The following is a 23,481-nucleotide window of genomic DNA, read 5'->3' on the forward strand; positions in this document are numbered from 1 at the left end:
CACTATGCAGAGCACTGAATGCTAAGCTATGAAATCTTGGAAAGCAAGCAAATTTCCTTAAGGCAATGTCAGAGAGGATGAGGGAGGCATTTCCTGAGGGCATGAGTCTGAATGACTCTAAAAGTTTCTTTCCAGCTCTTTTTGTGACATTTCTCATCCCATATGTTAACTGTAATTACTACTGACTTCCCATTCAACCATGCTCCTTGTACTTGAAGCCTAATGTTAAAGCCCTAGGAAAAGAGTCTAGGTGACCAGAAATGGAGACGTGTGAAGAGCGTGAGGACTTCAGAACAAGTGTGCAACACTTGGCCTCTGTCCCATTAAATGTCAACTAGGTTGGCAAGAAGAGAGAAGGAAAGATAATCAGGAATTTCAACCTGATAAGCTTTCAGGGGGTTGCAGTAAAGAAGGTCATTTGAGAGCCAAAAGTATGAGAGAATGAGATTCTTGAAGAAGAGAGTGATGCTGTTCAGGAACAGAAGAGGGACAGGAGGGAAGGGGAAAGGCCTTCCGCATGAGGAGTCAGCACAGGAAAGAGAAGCCTGGAGAACTGCATCTCAAAAGCAATTGGTAAGCTGGCGTTTATGTGAATTCCCACTATGATGAGGCATTTTTTATCAGGTTTGTTTCTGAAACAGATTCCATGATATTTTAAACATTCCAGATGGCATATATTTCAAAATCCTGAAATTGTTGATAATTATAATCCACAGACATTATCGTATTAATTTATGATAAGACCCTTTCAGTGCAATAAAAAAGAAAGTGCCCCTTAGTAATTTATTTGATGCAATATTTATTCATGCATAGACCTAGCTTGCTCTGCCGCCACACAGATGGGGCATCCCCAATTATGTGTTTCTTTCTGCCTCACAACTTGCCTCAATCCTCTGGGCCTGCATTGGCATCACTGTGGGTACTCTGCATGCTTAACTCCTTGTCATTTCTCAGGTCCTGAGTTCAACATCATTTCCTCTGATAAGGCTTCCCAGGCCCTCAAGTGTAGGTGAGGCATTCCTCTAATAGGGTATCCTAATATTTTAAAATTTCCTTTTATAACACACTACATTGTAATTATAAAGTCATTTGTGGAAGTTCCTGGTGGCTCAGTGGCTTAAGAATCTGACATTGTCAAGACTTGTGGCTCGGTTTACTACTATGGTGTAGGTCCAATCTCTGGCCCAGGAATGTCTGCATGCTGCAGTCACCACCAAAAAAGAGATCTTTGTCCAGTGAATAGATGATTCAATTTAAATGAAACTATTAGTCTATATATATGTAGACATAACTGAGGTCCCTGATACACAGTTGATAGGTTGATTTCCAAGTAGATTATACATTTTTTTCATTTAGGGCAAACTCCTTTTGATGTTGCTAAGATTCATCTGTGATATTTTAACGTACACATGACTGTAGCAACATTATTCAAATTGGCCAAATGCCATTCTCGCCAATACCTGGCATTTTCTGTTTGCTTTCATGAAGATGAAATCAAATTTCCTAAAGCATTGTGTGCATATTTGGTTTACCTGAAATTACTACATTGAGCATAGCATGCCCTGGCTCATTACATTTTCTTATTTACTAAGAGTTCAACTGAAAACTACTTTGCCTCACCTCTTTTACAACTTTTTGAAAATGTTGTATGATAGAAGAAAATGTAGATCACTACTTCAGGCTGTAAATCAACATGGATTTCATATAAAATAAAAGTTAAAGTTAAGAAAATAATTAGAGGAATGTATATTAAAGATGACTTTCTAAGTATGCTACTTCATTATGCATAGAACGCCATGACAGTATAAATTTCAAATCATGTAAAAAGTGAAATGTGTTTTCCATCAAAAACAGAAAAACACTTCTTTATTTGATTAGCAAAGAATTGATTTATTATAAAAACCTTAAGAATAATCAATAACAAGAGGAAGGAATGACAAATGACAGAAATAATTTCACAGTGCATTTAAATAAATGACATAAAAGGTGAGGTCATGTGTAACTCATGTGAATGCAAAGCATGCATAAGCAAGTGAATGAAAATTAAAACAATAGTGTAATGTTTTGCTATAAAATTAACAAATTAAGATAAATGTTTGGAGTTCCCGCTGTGGCACATGTGTTAAGAATCTGACTGCAGTTGCTTGGGTGGCTGTGAAGGTTCAATACAGCATCTCCCATGTCATATGGAGTTCTAAGGCTAGAGATTAAATCCAAGCTGCATCTGTGACTTACAGTGCAGCTGCAGCAAGGCAGAATCCGTAACCCACTGTCCCACAGCAGAAACTCCCAAAATAAATTATATTATCTAGAATTTATGAGTGTCCAGGGGAATAGGAACTCTCTCACATACTAAAAATGGGAGGTTCGTATCAATATAACTCTTTTGTTTTGAAAACTTATGTGTTGCATATCAAAAGCTACTAGACTAAAATCTCATATACTGCTGGTGGGAACATGAAATGTACATTATTTTGGTAAGCTGTGTGGCAGTTCCTCAAAAGATTAAACATAGAAAGTTCCTTTATGACCAGGCAAGTCAGTCCTAGGTATATACCTAGGAGAAAATTTAAAAAATATATGTCCACTTAAAATCTTGTTACATGAATTTTCATAGCAATATTAGTCATAATAGCCAAAAATGGAGGCATCTAAATGTCCATTAATTAATGGATAAATAAGGAATGGTATACCATGCAATGTAATATGTATCTACTTATGGCATGGCATTGAAATGAGGTCAGAACTCTCAGTCTTTAACGTAAAAGGTTAATGCTATTTTAGCTTCTATTATTAATTAAAAAAATTTTTTATTACTCGAATTTATAACATCTGAGTTGTATAATGATCATAACAATCCAATTTCACAGGATTTCCATCCCATAACCCAAGCACACGCCCCCACCCCCAAACTGTCTCCTCTGGAGACCATTAAGTTTTTCAATGTCTGTGAGTCAGCATCTGTTCTGCAAAGAAGTTCCGTCCGTCCTTTTTTCAGATTCCACATGTCAGTGAAAGCTTTGGATGTTGGTGTCTCATTGTATGGCTGACTTCACTTAGCATGATAGTGTCTAGGTCCATCCATGTTGCAAAAAAATGCTGGTATTTCGTTCTTTTTAATGACTGAGTAATATTCCATTGTACATATATGCCACTTCTTGATCCACTCCTCTGTCGATGGACGTTTGGGTTGTTTCCATGTCTTGGCTATTGCAAATAGTGCCACAATGAACGTCGGAGTACATGTGTCTTTGCGAGTCGTGGTTTTCTCTGGATAGATGCCCAGGAGTGGGATTGCTGGATCAAATGGTAGTTCTCTGTGTAGTTTTCTGAGGAATCTCCATACTGTTTTCCACAGTGGTTGCACCAGTTGACAATCCCACCAACAGTGTGTTAGGGTTCCTTTTTCTCCACACCCTCTCCAGCACTTATTGTTTGTAGGCTTTTTGATTATGGCCATTCTGGTTGGTGTAAGGTGGTACCTCAGAGTGGTATTGATTTGCATTGCTCTAAGCATGAGTGATGTTGAACATCTTTTCATGTATTTCTCGGCCATCTGTATGTCTTCTTTGGAGAACTGTCTGTTTAGATCTTCTGCTCATTTTTGGATGGGGTTGTTTGTTTTTTTTTGGTATGGAGCTGTAGAAGGTGTTTGTAAATTTTGGAGATGAATCCCTTGTCAGTGGATTCACTTGCAAAGATTTTCTCCCATTCTGTGGGTTGTCTTTTTGTTTTGTGGTGTTTCCTTTGCTGTGCAGAAACATTTAAGTTTCATTAGGTCCCATTTGTTTATTTTTGTTTTTACCGTCATGACTCTAAGAGGTGGATCTGAGAAGATGTTGCTATTGTTTATGTCAGAGAGGGTTTGGCCTATCTTTTCCTCTAAGAGTTTGATAGTGTCTGGTCTTATACCTAGGTGTTTAATCCATTTTGAGTATTTTTGTGAATGGTGTTAGGGAGTGTTCTAATTTCATTCTTTTCCATGTGGCTGTCCAGTTTTCACAACACCACTTATTGAACAAGCTGTCCTTTCTCCATTGTATATCCTTGCCTCCTTTGTCATAGATGAGTTGGCTGTAGGTGCATGGGTTGAATTCTGGGCTTTCTATCCTGTTCCACTGATCTTTATTTCTGTCTTTGTGCCAGTACCATGTGGTTTTGACAACTGTTGCTTTGTAGTATAGTCTGAAGTCCGGGAGCCTGATTCCTCCAGCTCCATTTTTCTTTTTCAGGATGTCTTTGGCTATTCTGGGTCTTTTGTGCTTCTAAACAAACTTTAAAATATTTTGTTCGAGTTCTGCGAAAAATGTCCTTGGTAATTTGATAGGGATTGCATTGAATCTGTAGATTGCCTTAGGTAGTATAGTCATTTTGATAATATTAACTCTTCCAATCCATGAGCCTGGTATATCTTTCCATCTATTTGTGTCATCTTTGATTTCTTTCATCAGTGGCTTGTAGTTTTCAGAGTACAGGTCTTTTGTCTCTTTAGGTAGGTTTATTCCTAGGTATTTTATTCTTTTGGATGCGATGGTAAATGGGATTGCTTCCCTAATTTCTCTTTCTGCTCTTTCACTGTTAGTGTATAGAAATTCCATTGATTTCTGTGTATTAATTTTGTGTCCTGCGACTGCCAAATTTGTGGATGAGCTCTAACAGTTTTCTGGGAGAGTCTTTGGGATTCTCTAGATATAGTATTATGTCATCTGCAAATAGTGATAGTTTTACTTCTTCCTTTCCAATTTGGATTCCTTTTATTTCTTTTACTTCTCTGATTGCTGTGGCTAGGACTTCCAGAACTATGTTGAAGAGTAGTGGCGAGAGTGGACATCCTTGTCTTGTTCCTGATTTCAGTGGGAATTTTTCAGCTTTTCACCATTGAGAATGATGTTCGCTGTGGGTTTGTCATATATGGCCTTTATGATGTTGAGGTAGCATCCCTCTATGCCCACTTTCTGAAGGGTTTTTATCAGGAATGGGTGTTGGATTTTGTCAAAGGCTTTTTCTGCATCTATTGAGAGGATCCTATGGTTTTTATTCTTCAGTTTGTTAATATGGTGTATCACACTGATTGATTTACAGACATTGAAGAACCCTTGCATCCCTGGGATAAATTCCACTTGATTATGATGTACACCTTTTAATGTGTTGTTGGATGTGGTTTGCTAGTTTTTTTTTTTTTTTTTTTGGTCTTTTCACCATTTCTCGGTCCGCTCTCGTGGCATATGGAGGTTCCCAGGCTAGGGGCTGAATCGGAGCTGTAGCCACCGGCCTACACCAGAGCCACAGCAACGCAGGATCCGAGCCTCGTCTGTGACCTACACCGCAGCTCACAGCAGCGCTGGATCATTAACCCACTGAGCAAGGGCAGGGACTGAACCCACATCCTCATGGTTCCTAGTCAGATTCGTTAAGCACTGCACCACGATGGGAACTCCTGCTTTGCTAGTATTTGTTTGTATTTGTTGAGGATTTTTGCATCAATATTCATCAGTGAAATTGGCCTATAGTTTTCTTTTTTTTTTTTGTGGTATCTTTGTCTGGTTTTGGTATCAGGGTGATGGTGGCCTCATAGAATGAGTTTGGGAGTATCCCTTCCTCTGCAATTTTTTGAATAGTTTCAGAAGGATAAGTGTTAGCTCTTCTCTAAATGTTTGATAGAATTCACCTGTGAAGCCATCTGGTCCTGGACCTTTGTTTGTTGGAAGTTTTTTAATCACAGTTTCAATTTCAGTTCTTGTGATTGGTCCATTCATCTTTTCTATTTCATCTAGGTTTAGTCTTGGAAGATTGTACTTTTCTAAGAATTTGTCCATTTCTTCTAGGTTTTCCATTTATTTTAGCTTCTTAATGGCTTTAAAATAAAAAATACCAATAAAAGCAAATTACGTACTGATACATATGCAAAAAGGATGATCTTTGACAACACTGTGCTTTAGAAAGAATCCAATTGGAGTTCCTTTTGTGGCTCAACCTGTTAAAACCCAATTAGTATCCCTGAGGATGCAAGTTTGATTCCTGACCTTACTCAGTGATTTAAGTATCTGGTTTTGCCATGAGCTGTGGTGTAGGTTGCAGATGTGGCTCAGATCCCATGTTTCTCTGGCTGTAGTGTAGGCTGGCAGCTGCAGCTCCGATTTCACCCCTAGCCTGGGAACTTCCATATGCCACAGGTATGGCCCTAAAAAGACCAAAAAAAAAAAAAAAAAGCCAGTCACAAAAACCACATATTGTATGATCTCATTTATATTAAATACTCACTTTATGTATAACCATCGACTGCACTGCAAATGTATAGAGATGCAAAATAGTGTCTGCCTAGGACCTAACTGGTGTGCAGTGTTGTGGGAAAGGTGACTGTTATAGAATATGTGGTTTATTTGGGGGATAGTGAAAATTCTCTAAAATTGACTGTGGCAGTATATTAAATCTATTAAAACCAACAACTTAAATGGTAGACTTTTATTTTATATTAATTATATGTAAATAATGTTATTATAAAATAAATAACACAAAATTAAAAAAAAATCCAAAGTCAGACAGAAAAAAGAAAGCTGCTACACTGAGGGTGTCAGTTTGAATGAAGCTTAAAGTCTGCATACATTTCAATGTATTTTATAATATGGAACTATTTCCTCATTCAGTCAACAAATATATTTTGAAGGCCTATGTGGAACCCATATTTTAGCCAGAAAGCTAGACATTTAGCAGATACATAAAAAGATTGAAAACTGCAAGTGTGATAGGAACTATTAAAAAAAGCATGATATTATTAAGCATGAGTCTTTAATATAGGTACTGGGGATATAACAGTGATTAAAATAGGCAAACAGTTTCTGCCCTCATTAAGTTAGAGCCTAGTGGAGAAACAAAGAATGTGAAAATTAGTAAAATATATAATAAATATGATCTGTATACTTCTATTTTGAAGAACAAAATGGGGTAAAGAATACGTGTCTTTGTTTAAAATAGAGTGCTTGGAGAAAAGACTTTTCTGAGATGCAAAAATCTGAAGGTGAGGCAGCTAGCCATGAAGATGTCTAGCAGCAACATTCTGATCAATTAGGAAAATCTCGAGAAGGTCAGTGTAGCTGGATCAGAGAGGATGGGGGGAGGTTGTAGTAGAATTTGGGGGTCAGAGAGCTAACAATTTAAAAGGGAGGAAATTTTGTAGTCCCTGGACTACTGCAGTAATTTAATTTTGCTCTGAATGAGATGGAAAGCCATTGGATCATTGGATTGTTTTCACCTCAAGGACATGAACTATTTTTATGATTATTCTGGTTGCTCTGCTGAGAACAGACTGTGATGGGAGAGTGCCCTGAAAAAAACAGGAAGATATGTTTGGAGACTATTGGAGTGATCCAGGAGGAAGATGGGAGTGGGTTGTATTAGAGTGGTAGCAGTACAGGGGAATTAAAGATATTGTTTGAAGATGGAGCCAACATCATGTGCTAGGTTGTGATAAAGAAGAGGCCAGGATTAATCTAATTGAGCTGGAGCAACTAGAAGAAAGACGTAGGCATTTACTGATATAGAGAAGTCTATGGTAGTAATGTGTTTTGTTGGAAAAGCAAGAGTTTGGTTTTGGACATGTTGATTTCGAATTGCTTATTAGATATCCAAGTGGGGAGGCGTTGCAGGAGGCAGTAAATTATATACTTCTGGAGGACACTGGAAATTCCAAGCTGAGCATATGAATCTGGGAGTTATTAGTGTAGAAATGACACCTAAATCCATATGACCCAGTGATTTTTCACCAAGGGAAATAAAAAATTTTGAGGACTATGCCTCATTATTAACAAATTACCCAAATAAGGAGGAACAGCTGAGGAAAATGAGCAGGAGTCATGGAACATTTATAACGGTGTTTGGACTAATCAGGGAATATTTAATTATATCATTGTTTATTGCTTTGTTATTTATAATCATGAAAAATTAGAAACAATCACAATGTCCAACAGTAATTCTGGTGGATTGATTTAATGGAATACAATGCAATGATAAAAATGCTAATAATGACATGTTTTACTAACAGGAATAAAGGCTTATTGTATACCACTAAAAGGGGACCAAAAAACAAAGTATTCAGGGTGATTAGACTATAAGCTATGTGGAATGATTTAGTTCTGAGGAAATTATGGACCATCTTGAATGTTAGGTTGAGGAGTTTAGGACAGCTCTCATTTATTAATGCAACAGCAATTCAGGGTAGATAGTATTATTATGTTTATGATAAGCCATTTGAAGATCAGAGGTCTCATTGTCCTCACTGATTCTTTAGCACTGGTCACGGGCCACGCAATATATTCTTATTGACAAATTCAGAGATGTTTAGAGTGTTACAAGTAAGAATGTGGCCTCAGGTTGAACTTAATGGCTAAGAGAACACCTTTCAAGCCCTGTATGATAGTTCTTAACAAATATCCCCGCACATAGATTATTTTATCACCTGCCCCCATCCAACTTATGATTGGCATCACCAATATAGGGTTAATCATTATACCAGTTAACCCAGCTCTGAGTGTCAGTTGTTGAACTGCAGAGCTCTTAGTGAAATGGGAAGGAGGTTCATCCTTCAGGGCTCAAGCTCATGTATGTGTTCAGAAGTAGCTGATGATTGAGGGAGTGTGGAGAGAACTCTCATTCTCTACTGGGTTGCTCAGGGATCTCCTGGGTAAGCGATTCTGGTTAGTTTCTTTTTTTTTTTGTTTGTTTGTTTTTGTCTTTTTTGTCTTTTCAGGGCAGCACCTGTAGCATATGGAGGTTCCTAGGCTAGGGGGTCTAATCAGAGCTGTAGCCACCGGCCTACGCCAGAGCCACAGCAACGTGGGATCCGAGCTGCGTCTGCAACCTACACCACAGCTCACCACAACGCCGGATCCTTAACCCACTGAGCAAGGCCAGGGATTGAACCCGCAACCTCATGGTTCCTAGTTGGATTCATTTCCTCTGTGCCACAATGGGAACTCTCCCTGTTTTTTTTTTTTTTTTTTTTTTTTTTTTGGCCTGGGCATGCAGCAGCTTTATATGGGATCTCAGTTTCCAGACCAGAGATCAAACCCAGGCCATAGTAATCCAAGTGCTGAGTTCTAACCACTAGACCATCAGAGAACTTCCCTAACTGACTTTGGTTTTAATGCCTTATATCACACCTAAAACAGAACAAAGGACCCCTGCTAAAATTCAAACTCATGAGGAGGTAAAATTTGTTATTTTGTTCATAGCTGCATCCCCTTATCTATAACAGTATCTGTAACACAATAAAATCTTAGTAAATATTTAGTGAATGTGGAATTCCCATCATGGGTCAGGAGAACAAACCCAACTTGTATCCACAAAGAAGTGGGTTTGATCCCTGGTCTCACTCAGTGGGTTAAGGATCTGGCATTGCCGTGAGCTGCGGTGCAGGTCACAGATGCAGCTCGGATCTGGCGTTGCTGTGGCTGTGGTGTAGGCTGGCAGCTACAGCTCTGATTCAACCCCTAGCCTGAGAACTTCCATACAGATGCGGCCCTACAAAGAAAAAAAAAAATAGTGAATGCATTTGCATGCATGGGAATCTGAAACAAGAGAAAGGGCCAGGCAGTGTTCATTCTTCTAGATCAGTGGTTCAGTGCTCTAGCTGCACATTAAAATCTGAGACCATTTTTTTTTTTTTTGTCTTTTTGCCATTTCTAGGGCCGCTCCCGCGGCATATGGAGGTTCCCAGGCTAGGGGTCTAATCGGAGCTGTAGCCGCTGGCCTACACCAAAGCCACAGCAACGTGGGATCCGAGCCGCATCTGCAACCTACACCACAGCTCATGGCAATGCCGGATCGTTAACCCACTGAGCAAGGGCAGGGACCGAACCCTCAACCTCATGGTTCCTAGTCGGATTCGTTAACCACTGTGCCATGACGGGAACTCCTCTGAGACCATTTTAAAAGTACAGCTGCCATGGAAACACTCTCCGGAGATTCCAATTTAGTTACAAAAGGGTCGGTTCCATGCATCAGGAAGACTTCAGTGTGTACCCAGAATTGACAACAAATGTTTTAAGCAGCCACTGTACACTCAAGCTGCTCAGTACCCAGTTTTAGTACTTAGGACTTGGGTGACTTTCTTATGCCTTCTGGGATTGGGGTCTGTTACCTCTTCTGCTGGGCTCTGGTTTCAGAGCCATGTCTGGTCCAGGCAGCTGCCAGGGTCTTTGTCCCAGAAGTCCAGCTAAAGCTCATCCTGAAGGGCCAGAAGAAAACAATTCCAGCAGGGAGTTTAGGCAGTTGAGCGACTTGAGGGGCTTTGACAGCACAGAGACCTGAATTTGTTAACCAGTGCAGACTGGCATGACAATGTGGTCTGCCTCCTTTGTGGGGTGAGAAGGGCTGCAGAAGCCAAAAAGGCAGCAGGGCTGACATCTCTATTTTTTATGCATTGACATTTCCTTTGCTAGAAAAAGGAAAAGAATGCATTCTTTTCATACCACATAAATTATTATGATGATAGGACCGAGTAATAGTACATATAATCACAAATCTCTTCTGATATAAAAATGCTCCGGAATGTCACACACATAATTTAAACTACAATTTGAAAGGATGTATTAGGTCACATTCCTACTTATCCATATCAGAGAAATTATATTATCTGAAAAACATAGATTATGAAATGAAATATTTCAAAAGTCATTGCTGACATTGCAGTCCAACTTCCCCCCTTTGTTTCCCCAGAAAGAATGGAACAGACTCAATCTACAAATAAACATATAGCACTTTATTTTGCTTTTTCCACCTTCATGAATTGGACAAACATACCTCTGGATTCTTTTGATTATGGATTATCCCTTTACATTGCCCCTGCTGGAAGTATTTCATGACAAGAAGGTTATTGTGAAGTGACATTTTTTGCCCTTTGAAGTAAGGATATAACAGTGAAAATAACTTTTATGAGACCTTGTGGGAATCTTACTCATTGTGACAGGAGATGAGTATATTCAGAGGTGGAAAAATCGTTGAGTTATCCTTTTGAAACTAAAAGAAAACAAGACTCTATATTGAGGTGACACAGATACATGCTTTTTGTTTGTTTGTTTTGCCCAATTGGGCATATCTAACTATAGTTTTTTTTTAAAAGGGGATCTTCAGTCACTTCTTTGTATCTGCAACTTGAAGTCCATAGGCTTGCTTTTTCTAAATACAAATTGGTGCAGTTTTAGCCAAAATCAGCTAATTAAATTTGCCAAATAACATTGACCTAGAAAAGCTTCAGATTAAAGCTGATTACTTAATCCAAAGATGCAGCAGGAATATGCCATTTATTTGAATTTCACTTGTAGTCCACAATATATTATATAAAATGAGAACAACTGTTCTTAATGTTAGTAATTAGGTCAGCAAAAATCAAATATTACTCAGATAAATATAGAAGAGAGCTATGCATCTGTCTCATGCTGTGTCTGCATAAAAAATTTTACATAGGAGGTTGGATAATTTGTACCAGAAACCATTGGTGACTGTCACTCTTGGTTACTTAAGGAATTGGCAGATATCCTAGACAAACCACAAGCTTTTATTTTTAGGAGACCATGGCTTCCCATAGCATTAGCAAGGGGCAAATTTAGAGCCTATATATGTCAAAGGAAAAAATTATTACCATGTGCAATAGAACTGATCAGTTTAGTATTGTCACCTGGAAAGATGTGGCCCATATTGAGTTCAGTAGGACTCTCAATTATATTTCACATGATTTTTAATTAACAAAAATAAAATCATGATAATGATCATATTAGTACAAACGGAATATGCTATTGTGGGTGTTGGATTCAATGTTAGTGATTCGGCAGCATAGTAACCCCTGAAGAATGGCCTTGATAGCACTCAACACCCTTATTGACTCTTGCTACAAAGAACTTGAGGGTATACCCACCAGAATTTCAGAGAAAATGAAGTTATTTGATGTTTCCAACATTCTAGAACATATAAATGCAGTTTTAAGTCATCACGATAAATTGGGGGAAAAATGGTCCAAATAAGATGAAATTTGGTTAAGATGGGTACAAAAGGGCCTACAACTGAGGTAGAAAGAGATTTCAAGGTTGAACTGAATGCCTGCAAGGAACATTTCTACTTTCAATCAAAAGTCAGTGTGACGCTGAGTATAGCAAGAGGCAAATACAATAAATGAGAATGTCCTGCCTTAGTCTGAAGAGTAGGAGATATTAGATTAGAGTCCTGACCTTTGCACAGGAGATAGGATGTTAGAGTGGGTCCAGAGAAGAATGATAACATTGATTTTAAAATATATAAAATGGGTCTGATGACTAATGGTAAAAGATGTGTGATTTCTAAGATGGTTAAGGAAGGATTCACTTAATGTTTTTTTTTAGTAGATGAAGATATTTTATTAAAAGGATAGGGATTACTCAGTTTCCATGTTCTACTAATTATTTTATATGATGTATGTTTAAATTTAGGCAACACCTATATTTTTATTTCAAGCATAGATTGTTAGTTGATGCTTGATAGAGCTAATCAGCTATCATCTGTTTGGAATTAAAAATAGAAAAACATACTTGCTTATATAAAATCAATTTCCAGACCCCTTGGCTTTTTCCCTTTTTCCCCTCAAAATTATTTGGTGGATTCTGTCTTAAAAATTAAGCAAAAACAAACAAGAAAGATAAACTTTTACACAATCCTCATTATTAATGATTTCCATTTCAAATTCCTTTAGTACCTACTAGCTAAACTTCAAATTAATATATGACGTTTTGTCCTATTTTTCTGCCTGTCATTGATGATTTAACACTTGTTCATATCAGCATGTAGCACTATTGTTCATAAAACTTTCTAATTGATGTCATGATTCACCAAGACTGTATCCAACTCTAATTATGTGCTGAAATCTGTGTTGGCACTGGGTATACAGTTGTGTACAGAGACAAAGACACTTACAGGTGAATGGAGTAAACAGGCAATACTTAAATAAGACAGAAAGAGTATACAAATTCAATATCTAAAAGTACTGTGAAGTTCTCCAGATCTATCCAAGTAATGACCTAATCTTTCAAGAGTGCAAACTTAATGTTTTCTGTATGTAGCATGTCTTATATCAACTACATAGAAAATTTGTAGGAGAAAAGATGTCCAATTTTATTTTAAAGAAATTAGAGTAAGCACAGTTATATAGATGTACAAATACATATTGATTAATTTAATATCTTACCAAACTGATCAGATATTATCAGTTATGACAATCGAAGCCTATATGGGGTATTCATGTTCTCATCCAGCACATAAGAATTTGGAACTTGCCATTCTGTCTTAAAAGTAAAAAGCTGAACAAATTCTTATATCATTAATAAGAAAATTGAGGTCACAAGAACACCTGACACCCCCCAAATTGGAGAGACCAAGAAGTAAAAACAGAATCAAAATTTGCCACAGCAGAAACCAATGAGCAGAAACCTTTGAGGAAACAAGAGCTGGGTATATCATATCCAGCTACTAAGAAAAAAATTACAAGGAGCACTAAAAGTCAAAAACCAGTTTGAATAGAGATAGCATTAGAACCCTACTCGGATGTGACAGGGATGTTAAAATTGTCAGACAGGAATTTAAAACTATGATTAATACACTAAGAGTTTTAGCGGATAGACATCATAGAAAAACAGAGGAGCAATGAAGCAGAGAGATGGAAATTCTAAAAAAGAACCAAAAAGAAATGCTAGAAATCAAAAACACTGTAATAGAAATAAAAATGAAGGATGCTTATTAGTAGACTGGAAATGATTGAGGGAAAAGAAATTTGAGCTTGAGGCTATCTCAATATAAACTTTAAAAACTGAAAAGCAGGGAGTTACTGCCGTGGCTCAGCAGTTAATGAACCCAACTAGTATCCATGAGGATGGGGCGAGGGGGGGGGTTGATCTCTAGCCTTGCTCATTGGGTTAGAGATCTGGCGTTGCTGTGAGCTATGGTGTAGGTCACAAACAGGGCTTGGATTCCATGTTGCTGTGGCTATGGCATAGGCCAGCGGCTGAATCTCAGATTCAACCCCTAGCCTGGGAACTTCCATATGCTGCAGGTGTGGCCCTAAAAAGAAAAAACAAAAAAGCCAAACTGAAAAGTAAAGAGAACAAAAACCAAAACAAACAGAACAAAATATCAAAGGACCATAGGACAACTACCAAAATGTAACATATGTGTAATGGGAATACCAGAAGAAGAAAGAATGGAATACATGGAACAGAAGAAATATCTGAGATGATGATTGAGAATTTCCCCCAAATTAATGTCTGACACCAAACCACAGATTTAGGAAGCTCAGAGAACATCAAGCAGGATAAATTCCAACAACAACAACAACAACAAGACCTTGGCATGTAATTTCCAAATTACATAAAATTACATTTAAAAATCCTAAATGAAGTTAAAGGGAGTGAGACCAGAAACCTTACTGCTAGAGAAGTAAATCTAAGAAGCCACAGTGGAACAGAGCAGGACCCTGTAGAGCCCTCCCAGGTACGAATCGTTTTCTTCTCCTGTTTCTTGTTTGCAGGAAATAGGCTTCAGCCACCTAGACCTCTCCTGAGTTCCAAAGGGAGATTCAAACAGTTACAATTAGAAGAATGAGGGGATGCAAAAACAAAAGAGGAGCAGTCAAGAAAGAACAGTTTCTGTGATACAGCAGGGTCCTGGTTCCTTCTCAAGGAATATGTATAGCAATGTATCTCTGAGTTCTTCTATAGGAACTAAGGTCCCCACTCAGGTGGAGGATGGTAAATTCAGGCCAGGCACATGTGTTTTGGACTCCAGAATTATTGGAACCAGAAGACTGATGATTGGGATTCCTGAAACACCTGTTACCTCACCACCAACTCATCAGAGGAGGGTCACACATCCTTCAGCCCTCCCCCCAAATCTTGCCTGTAGAAACTCCTCCTTGAAAGTCATCTGAAAGTTTGTTTGGGCTTTTTGAACATGAGCCAGTCATCTGTTCTCCTTGCTTGGCCTTTGGAATAAATCTTTCTCTGCTCTGAGTTCTCATCACAAGGAAAAAATATTTGTTTGTATTTCTTATATCTATATGAGATGACAGATGTTCACCAAACCTTTTGTGGTAATTATTTCATGATGTATGTAAGTCAAATAATTACACTCTACACCTTAAACTTATATAGTGCTGTATGTCAATCATATCTCAATAATATTAGAAGAAAAATGCAAACTGAGCAGGAGAAAAGAAATAATAAAAATTAGAGCAGAAATGAATGAAAATAAAAGTTAGAGCAGAAGTGAATAAAAATTAAAATGGGAAATCAATAGATATTATCAGCAAAACCAAAGGATGATTCTTTGAAATCATAAATAAAATCAGTAAGCTTTAGAGTGCCCTTGTGGCTCAGTGAGTTAAGGACCCAACTTTGTCGCCACTGTGGCTCGGTGTGGGTTCAGTCCCTGGCCTTGGAATTTCTGTATGCCATGGGTGCAGCCACAAAAAAAAAAAAAAAAAAAATCAGAAATCCTCTAGCTGCACTAAAAAGGAGAGAGGACACAAATTACTAATATGGGAAAGAAAGACAGGGCAACACTAAAGATCCCATGGACGTTAAAAGAATAATACAGGGGAGTTCCCGTTGTGGCTCAGTGGAAATGAATCCAACTAGGAACCATGAGGTTGCCGGTTCAATCCCTGGCCTTGCTCAGTGGGTTAAGGATCTGGCATTGCCGTGAGCTGTGGTGTAGGTCACAGACGCAGCTCGGATCTGGCATTGCTGTGGCTCTGGCATAGGCTGGCAGCTATAGCTCCGGTTAGCCCCCTAGCCGGGAACCTCCGTATGCTGCGGGGTGTGGCCCTAAAAACACAAAAGACAAAAAAAAAAAAAAAAAAAAAAAAGAATACAGGAATAGTATGAACATTTTACCAACAAACTTGATAACCTAGATGAAATGGACAAATTTCTTGAAAGGCACCTTTGCTAAAAATCACAACAGGAGAAATAGACAATCTGTATAGGTCTATATCTAGTAAATAAATCAATAGTTATTAACCTTCCAAAAGAGGAAGCATCGGGGCCAGATGTGATTACCATTGAATTCTACCAAATATTTAAGGAAGAAATTATACTAATTATTGAAAAACTACCTAATATGATACTTAAAGGAGGATACAATGCCATCACACATTTGTTCAAACCTATAGAATGTAAAACACCAAAAGTGAACCCTTATGTAAACTGTGACCATTGAGTTGATAATCATGTGTCAATAATATATGCTCACCAGTTCTAACAAACATACGACTCTGGTGGGTGTTGTTGATAATGGTGGAGGTTATGCATGTGATGGGACTTAAGGTATATTGGAAATATCTGTACCTTTTGTTCAGTTATTGTGAATCTAAAACTGCTCTATAAATAGTCTATGAATAAAGAAAAATGAAAAAATCTATATGATAGATCCCTCATATCTATGGATTCCATATTCGTGATTTTGACTACACATTAGCACTTTGTTAATCTTTGGATTCATATTTACCGTGGGTAATGTATACAACAACCAGTCTCTTAATGAGCAAGCTTAGTGGCCAATTAACATATTTATTTCCAAATAGTGTTACTATTCTCATTATCCATATGATTATTCTCATCAAGTATGCTAAAGATGGCTGCCATACTTCTGATAAGATCAGTGTTCCATCAAATTTTTCAATGAATTCCTGTAGCTTGTTCTAATTTCATGGTACTTTGACTATGATCCAATGTTTCTACCTATTTCTTATTTTCTGTTGAGTCTTTCAGCCTTTATCTCTGAAGTGGCATTGTCTCAAACACGACCTCTAAGCTATTCTCTTTGCTTACCCCTTTCAAAGCAATCCAACACAGGACAGTTGTGTATAGAATGATTAATGACTGTTGGCATGTAATGGATACAGTGGTACATTGTTTAATCAAACAACAAACAACTTGATATTTCACATTAGAAGAAGTTACTATTATTGGACATTCAGCCATAGAGTGTTCCTCATAGACCACACTACCTAATGTGGCATGCTGATCTCTTACCAATTTATTGACTCCACTCTGTACTCTCATCTCTTAATGCTCTTCCCCAAGGCCAGGCAATATTCTCTTAATTCTGAATCCAAACATATTCCATGGCCTATCTTCATATATAAAACCTTATCAATGTTCTTAGCTGAACAAAAGGACAATCCTTTAGACACATTACTTTAACAAGATCTAATCTCTAAAAATTTGCCGTAATTTTTTAAAATTTCCCCAATACATTATTTTTTTCTACTGTACAGCATGGTGACCCAGTTATACATACATGTATACATTCTTTTTTCTCACATCATCATGTCCCATCATAAATGACTAGACATAGTTCCCAGTGCTACACAGTATGATCTCATTGCTAATCCATTCCAAAGGGAATAGTCTGCATCTGTTAACCCCAAGCTCCCAATCCATCCCACTCCCTCCTCCTCCCCATTGGCAACCAAAGTCTATTCTTTGTCTTTCTGAATTACTTCACTCAGTATGAGAGTCTCTAGTCCCATCCATGTTGCTGCAAATGGCATTATTTTGTTCTTTTTTATGGCTGAGTAGTGTTCCATTGCGTATATGTACACCACATCTTCCTAATCCAATCATCTGTTGATGGACATTTGTGTTGTTTGCATGTCTTTGCTATTGTGAATAGAGCTGCAGTGAACATGTTGGTGCATGTGTCTTTTTCAAGGAAAGTTTTGTCCAGATATATGCCCAAGAGTGGGATTTCTGGGTCATATGGTAGTTCTATGTATAGTTTTCTAAGGTACCTCCATACTGTTCTCCATAGTGGAACTACCAACTTACATTCCCACCAACAGTGCAGGAGGGTTCCCTTTTCTCCACACCCCCTCCAGCATTTGTTATTTGTGGACTTATTAATGATGGCCATTCTGACTGGGGTGAGGTGGCATGCCATGGTAGTTTTGATTTGCATTACTCTAATAATCAGGGATGTTGAGCATTTGGTCATGTACTTATTGGCCATCTGTATATCTTCCTTGGAGAAATGTCTATTCAGGTCTTTTGCCCATTTTTCAAATGGGTTGTTGGCTTTTTTGCTGTTGAGTTGTATAAGTTGCCTGTATATTTTTTAGAGATTAGGCCCTTGTCAGTTGCATCATTGGAAACTATTTTCTCCCATTCTGTAAGTTGTCTTTTTGTTTTCTTTTTGGTGTCCTTTGCTGTGCAAAAGCTTGTCCGTTTGGTTAGGTCCCATTGGTTTATTTTTGCTTTTACTTCTGTTGCTTTGGGAGACTGACCTGAGAAAACATTTGTAAGTTTGATGTCAGAGAATGTTTTGCCTATGTTCTCTTCCAGGAGTTGGATGGTGTCTTGTCTTCTATTTAAGTCTTTCAGCCATTTAGAGTTTATTTTTGTGCATGGTCTGAGGGTGTGTTCTAGTTTCATTGATGTGCATGCAGCTGTCCAGTTTTATTCTTGCTGAAAAGACTGTCTTTTTCCCATTTTATGGTCTTGCCTCCTTTATCAAAGATTACTTGACCATAGCTGTCTGGGTTTGTTTCTGGGTTCTCTGTTCTGTTCCATTGGTCTGTCTGTCTCTTTTGGTACCAGTACCACACTGTCTTGATGACTGTGGCTTTATAATATTGCCTGAAGTTTGGGAGAGTTATGCCTCCTGCTTGGTTTTTGTTCCTCAGGATTGCTTTGGCAATTCTGGGTCTTTTGTGGTTCCATATACATTTTTGGATTGTTTGTTCTAGTTCTGTGAAAAATGTCCTGGGTAATTTGATAGGGATTGCATTGAATCTGTAGATTGCTTTGGGTAGTATGGCCATTTCTACAATGTTAGTTTTTCCAACCCAGGAGCATGGAATAGCTTTCCATTTCTTTGTATCTTCTTTAATTTCCTTGATGAATATTTTATAGTTCTCAGCATGTGAGTCCTTTACCTCCATGGTAAGGTGTATTCCCAGGTATCTGATTTTTGGGGGTGTCATTTTAAAGGGTATTGTATTTTTGTATTCCTTTTCTAATATTTCATTGTTAGTATACAAAAATGTGACTGATTTCTGAATGTTAATCTTATATCCTGCTACTTTGCTGAATTTGTTGATCAGTTCAGATAGTTTTTGGGTTTAGCCCTTAGGGTTTTCTATATATAGTATCATCTTATCTGCATATGGTAACAGTTTTAGCTCTTCTCTTTCTATTTGGATGCTTTTTATTTCTTTTTTTTTTTGTTTGATTGCTGTGGCTAGGATGTCCAGTACTATGTTGAATAACAGTGATGAGAGTGGACTGTGATTTTTATATAGTGAATTTTCTTCTCATTTTATGTTTACATGATGAAGGAATAAAGTTTTGAAGAGAAAGCCAAATGTCAGTGCTAGAGATGAAAGGAGTGGTTAGGCAAAGAGAGCTCACGTTTTTGTGGTCTTAACCTGAACAGAGAAGTTTTTAAATTAAGGAGTAAAATGTAAAAAAATTTTAGTAGTTTAGATCTGTCACACCATGTCCATCACACACTCTGTATAAAATAAAGAAAAATGTTTATGAAACCATTTCATCAACTGTTCAGTGCAATAAGTGACTTTAGTAAATATTAAATCCTTTATGGTCTGAAGTGATCACTCTGAAGTGATCATAGCTTTCATTTATACCTTACTGTATTTTGTGATGAGTGGTATGTTATATTGGGATGTATAAGTTTTCTGATTAAAAATATATATCCATTATGAATGCCAAGGGACTATTGAAATATATTTTTTATCTTCATACAACTGAGTTTTGATTCATTAACAAACATTTATTAGCTGTTTGTATGTGCCAAGTGCCTTGGTATAGTTAACATATTTTACTGGAATCAGAGAATAAGTGTTATAGTCCTATATTTACTACTTGCTTACTATGCGACCTTTATAAAATTATGTAATTCTTCTGGGCCCCAGATTCCACTTCAAAAGCTTTAGTTGTCATATTCAGTGTGCCCGATTTTATATATATATATATATATATATATATATATATATATATATATATACATATATATATATATAATATTTCAAAAATGAGATTATTTCAAGCAGAGTTAATTACTTTCACTTATATAACTATATAAACCAAAAGGAATTTTTTTTAGACAGAAAAGAAGGAACAGACAAAGTTTTACTAATTTTTGTAAAATGTAGGTTTCATAATATAAGATCTTTAAATGCCTAAATCTTAGTGAATTTTATCAATGGCATTTTAAAGCATCCGGAACATCTAGTTCTAATGTATGAGCTATAATTGAGAAATCATTTAAGTCATAATATTTTCTTTTTCAAATGTTTGACCCCATTGCATGTATCATAGACATTTCTAGTTCTAATGTATGAGCTATAATTGAGAAATCATTTAAGTCATAATATTTTCTTTTTCAAATGTTTGACCCCATTGCATGTATCATAGACATTACTGGAAAATAAACATTGTGTGGTAGACAGTGTGTGACCTTTAGAGCCAATCTTATAAGGATCACCATTTACTGCCTCTATGACATTGAGGTAGAAATGTCAGTTTTCTTTCTTTTTTTCCCCCTTTTATGTGTGAAATGATGACAATACCTATATCACAATGTTGTTGAAATGATTACCTTAAGCATCCTCATTGTTGGTTAAATTCTAGTCTGGTTAGTAGAGTAACATCCCAGTGTCAATTTTCTGGTTTCCTTAAGTATACAAGGTATTACCATTAGGAGAAACTAGTTGAAGTGTATGTGGGAACTCTGTACAATTTTGCAACTATTCTGTGTCTAAAGTTATTTTGAAATTTAGAAGGAATAGAAAAGACATTTGAAGGATAATTGGTTAGATCAGAATATAGAATAACATTAAATGATATTAAGGAAGCAGTGTTAATTTTTTTAGGAAATGTCATGACATTTCATGATGTAGGGAAAGTCCTTACCTTTAGAACTTGTGTGCTGAACTAATTAGGGCTTAAGCATCGTAAGTTAACCTGCAGTTCATTTTGATGCATCAGTAAAATGCATAGTATATGTGTATTTATGTAATATATGCACATACAATGTAGACATAGCAAAGTGAGAACAATCATTAACTTTGAGTGATGGGAATATGAATACTCATTGTATAAGTCTTGTAACATTTTCATGGGCTTGGAAATTTTAAAAACGAAGTGTTATATTTCCCATGTGGCTCAGCATGTTAAGGACCCAGCATTGTGGCTGCTGTGGCTCAGGTCACTGCTGTGGTGTGGGTTTGATCCCTCACCTGGGAATTTCTGCATGCTGCAGGCATGGCCAAAGAAAACAAAAACTAAATGTTTATAAGTTAATTTTATTTTTAATTTTTTTAATTTTATTTTTTTATTACTCAAATGAATTTATCACATCTGTAGTATAAAAGTTAATTTTAAAAACTAAATTTGTATTAGTTTATGAACTAAAAAGTTTATAAGAAAGGTTTCTCTGAAACATTAATCCTATTTTTATTCAGATACTCATATCTGACTGCCACAACTAGAATACCCAAGTCCTAGGACTTGACTACAATGACCAGAATATAACTGAATTCTTTACTATACTCTCTTATTCTGAATCTTATCTACCACTTTGATTCCTTGGTGATCAACTTATCCAGGTTTGATGAAGTCAACCATGTGGAGTTTGCTCAATTTAGAGCAATTTCATCACTGAGCATCTTGATTATTTCTACAGTGCTCATATTCCCAGTCGGTAATTTTTCTGGGATTCTGTCTATGCATGACTGGACTTAATCAGATTTATTACCTTGAGGAATATCACAACGGGATTCCTTCAAAGATAGGTAGAAAAAAATTTTAAAGAATTTTCAATTTATTGTTAAAAATCTTTAGTGAAGGAATTTCCCATGACAAGTCTGTTTCATTCAGAAAGTTCATCATTCTTTTAAGTCTGTCTTACCTCTTCTCGTTTTATCCCTGATGTAATAGGGAAAAGGTATTTTTTTCTTCTTGATAACAATTCAAATTATATGAGAGGACTGTTATGAAATCTTCCCTTCTAGTCTCTTCCTTGCTTAAGAATCTCATTCCTTTTAATCTTGATAAGAGCCACTATTTTCCAGATCTTCGATACATTTCATCATTAATCTTTCTAGCTTCAGCATGCTTTGCTGCTATTTGCTGAATATATGAATAGACTTATTTTTTGTATGTGTCAAAGTCATCCTGAAATCCAGTGCTTTACAGGAAAGCAACATCAGATTAAAAATTTGGATCAAACCCTAGGCTTTCAACCCCTCTGGTCACCTGTGCTAAACTCCTACAAAAGTCAGAGATTTGCCTGAAGTCTTCCACCTTGTTTAAATGTTCTCACTGTGACTTATGGCTAAAGAATAGAGTAAATAAAGAATTTCCTTAGCAATCAGAAAGTAGAGGATTGAGCTACATCATCGTGTCTTATGCCTAGAAACTTCGGCATTCTACCGAATTTATCCACTCTTCTGTATCTGTGAAATAGAATCGCTGACACTTGCAAAGCCTACCTCACAATATTGTCATGAGGATCTAATGACAGAATTAAGGAAATGGTGTTTTAATGTCAAATATGATTACTATACAGCAAAACAACCATACAGGATTTATGAACATGGCTGCCTAATATATACATTAACCTCCTTATTTATTTACCCTTTGATGCTTTATCTGTGCAGTTGAGTTGCTATTTTTTAAGCTTCAAGTGGTCAAGTGTAGATTTCTCTTTAACTTTTGCAGTCTAATGGGAATGTTTTTTTCTGTTTTTTTTTTGTTTTTGTTTTTGTTTTTCTGGAAGGATCATGCTTATGACAGCATCAAAGTACAAGGGCAAAATAATCCATATCCTGTAGCGAGTTAGAATGTGTTCATTTTCTTTTTATACCTTTTGAAACAATTCACCTATCTTCTCTAACCTGAGAGATTACTTGAATATTGCTCTATTATATATCTTGGCATTCAAATTTTGAAAGATATCACAAACTACTACGTAGAGAAAATTTGTAGAAATAGCATATGTGTTTTAGGAACATTATTAATTGAATCATCTTTGTTAATGTGCCCAAACATGTCTGAAAATCATCTCAGTCACTGTCAATCCAAATGATCCACAGCTATCAGCTGGAATGATATAATTCACAATAATATAGCCTGATAGACATAATGTACACCTTATTATAAATTCCATCTTTCCGAATGTCAGAATATATGGTTGTTTCTATGAAATACTTCTTTGTAGCTTACTCTTCCCAATAACAATTTATTTCTAACTCTTGCATCTTTTTAAAAATGATTTTTTACCAATAAGCCTCCAGGATTTTTTGAGAAAATGTTCTTTATATTCAATAAGTTAAAATAATGTTCTTGCAAACTATTATTACAATGAAAATATTTTTCAGTACATTTATGCATTTGATTTAATGAATATGTGTCCCTGGTATATTTTATATTTTAATTAGAT

The 23,481-nt window shown here is 36.6% G+C and overlaps 1 protein-coding gene across 1 annotated transcript in view; it reads left to right on the forward strand.

The window, feature by feature from the left end:
• The first annotated feature begins 441 nt into the window (after positions 1-441).
• The window catches only part of LOC110257811 (uncharacterized), a 182,762-nt gene continuing 159,722 nt past the window's right edge, over positions 442-23,481 (forward strand). Inside the window, exon 1 of the mRNA XM_085006449.1 lies at positions 442-573. Coding sequence (XP_084862575.1) covers positions 442-573 — 132 coding nt within the window. The remainder of the gene's footprint in view (positions 574-23,481) is intronic.

Source organism: Sus scrofa, chromosome X (assembly GCF_054392235.1).
Source record: "Sus scrofa isolate SSC_HxYL_T2T_F1_AM1 chromosome X, Sscrofa_HxYL_maternal_Yorkshire_Landrace_v2.0, whole genome shotgun sequence".
Taxonomy (NCBI): Eukaryota; Metazoa; Chordata; class Mammalia; order Artiodactyla; family Suidae; genus Sus; species Sus scrofa.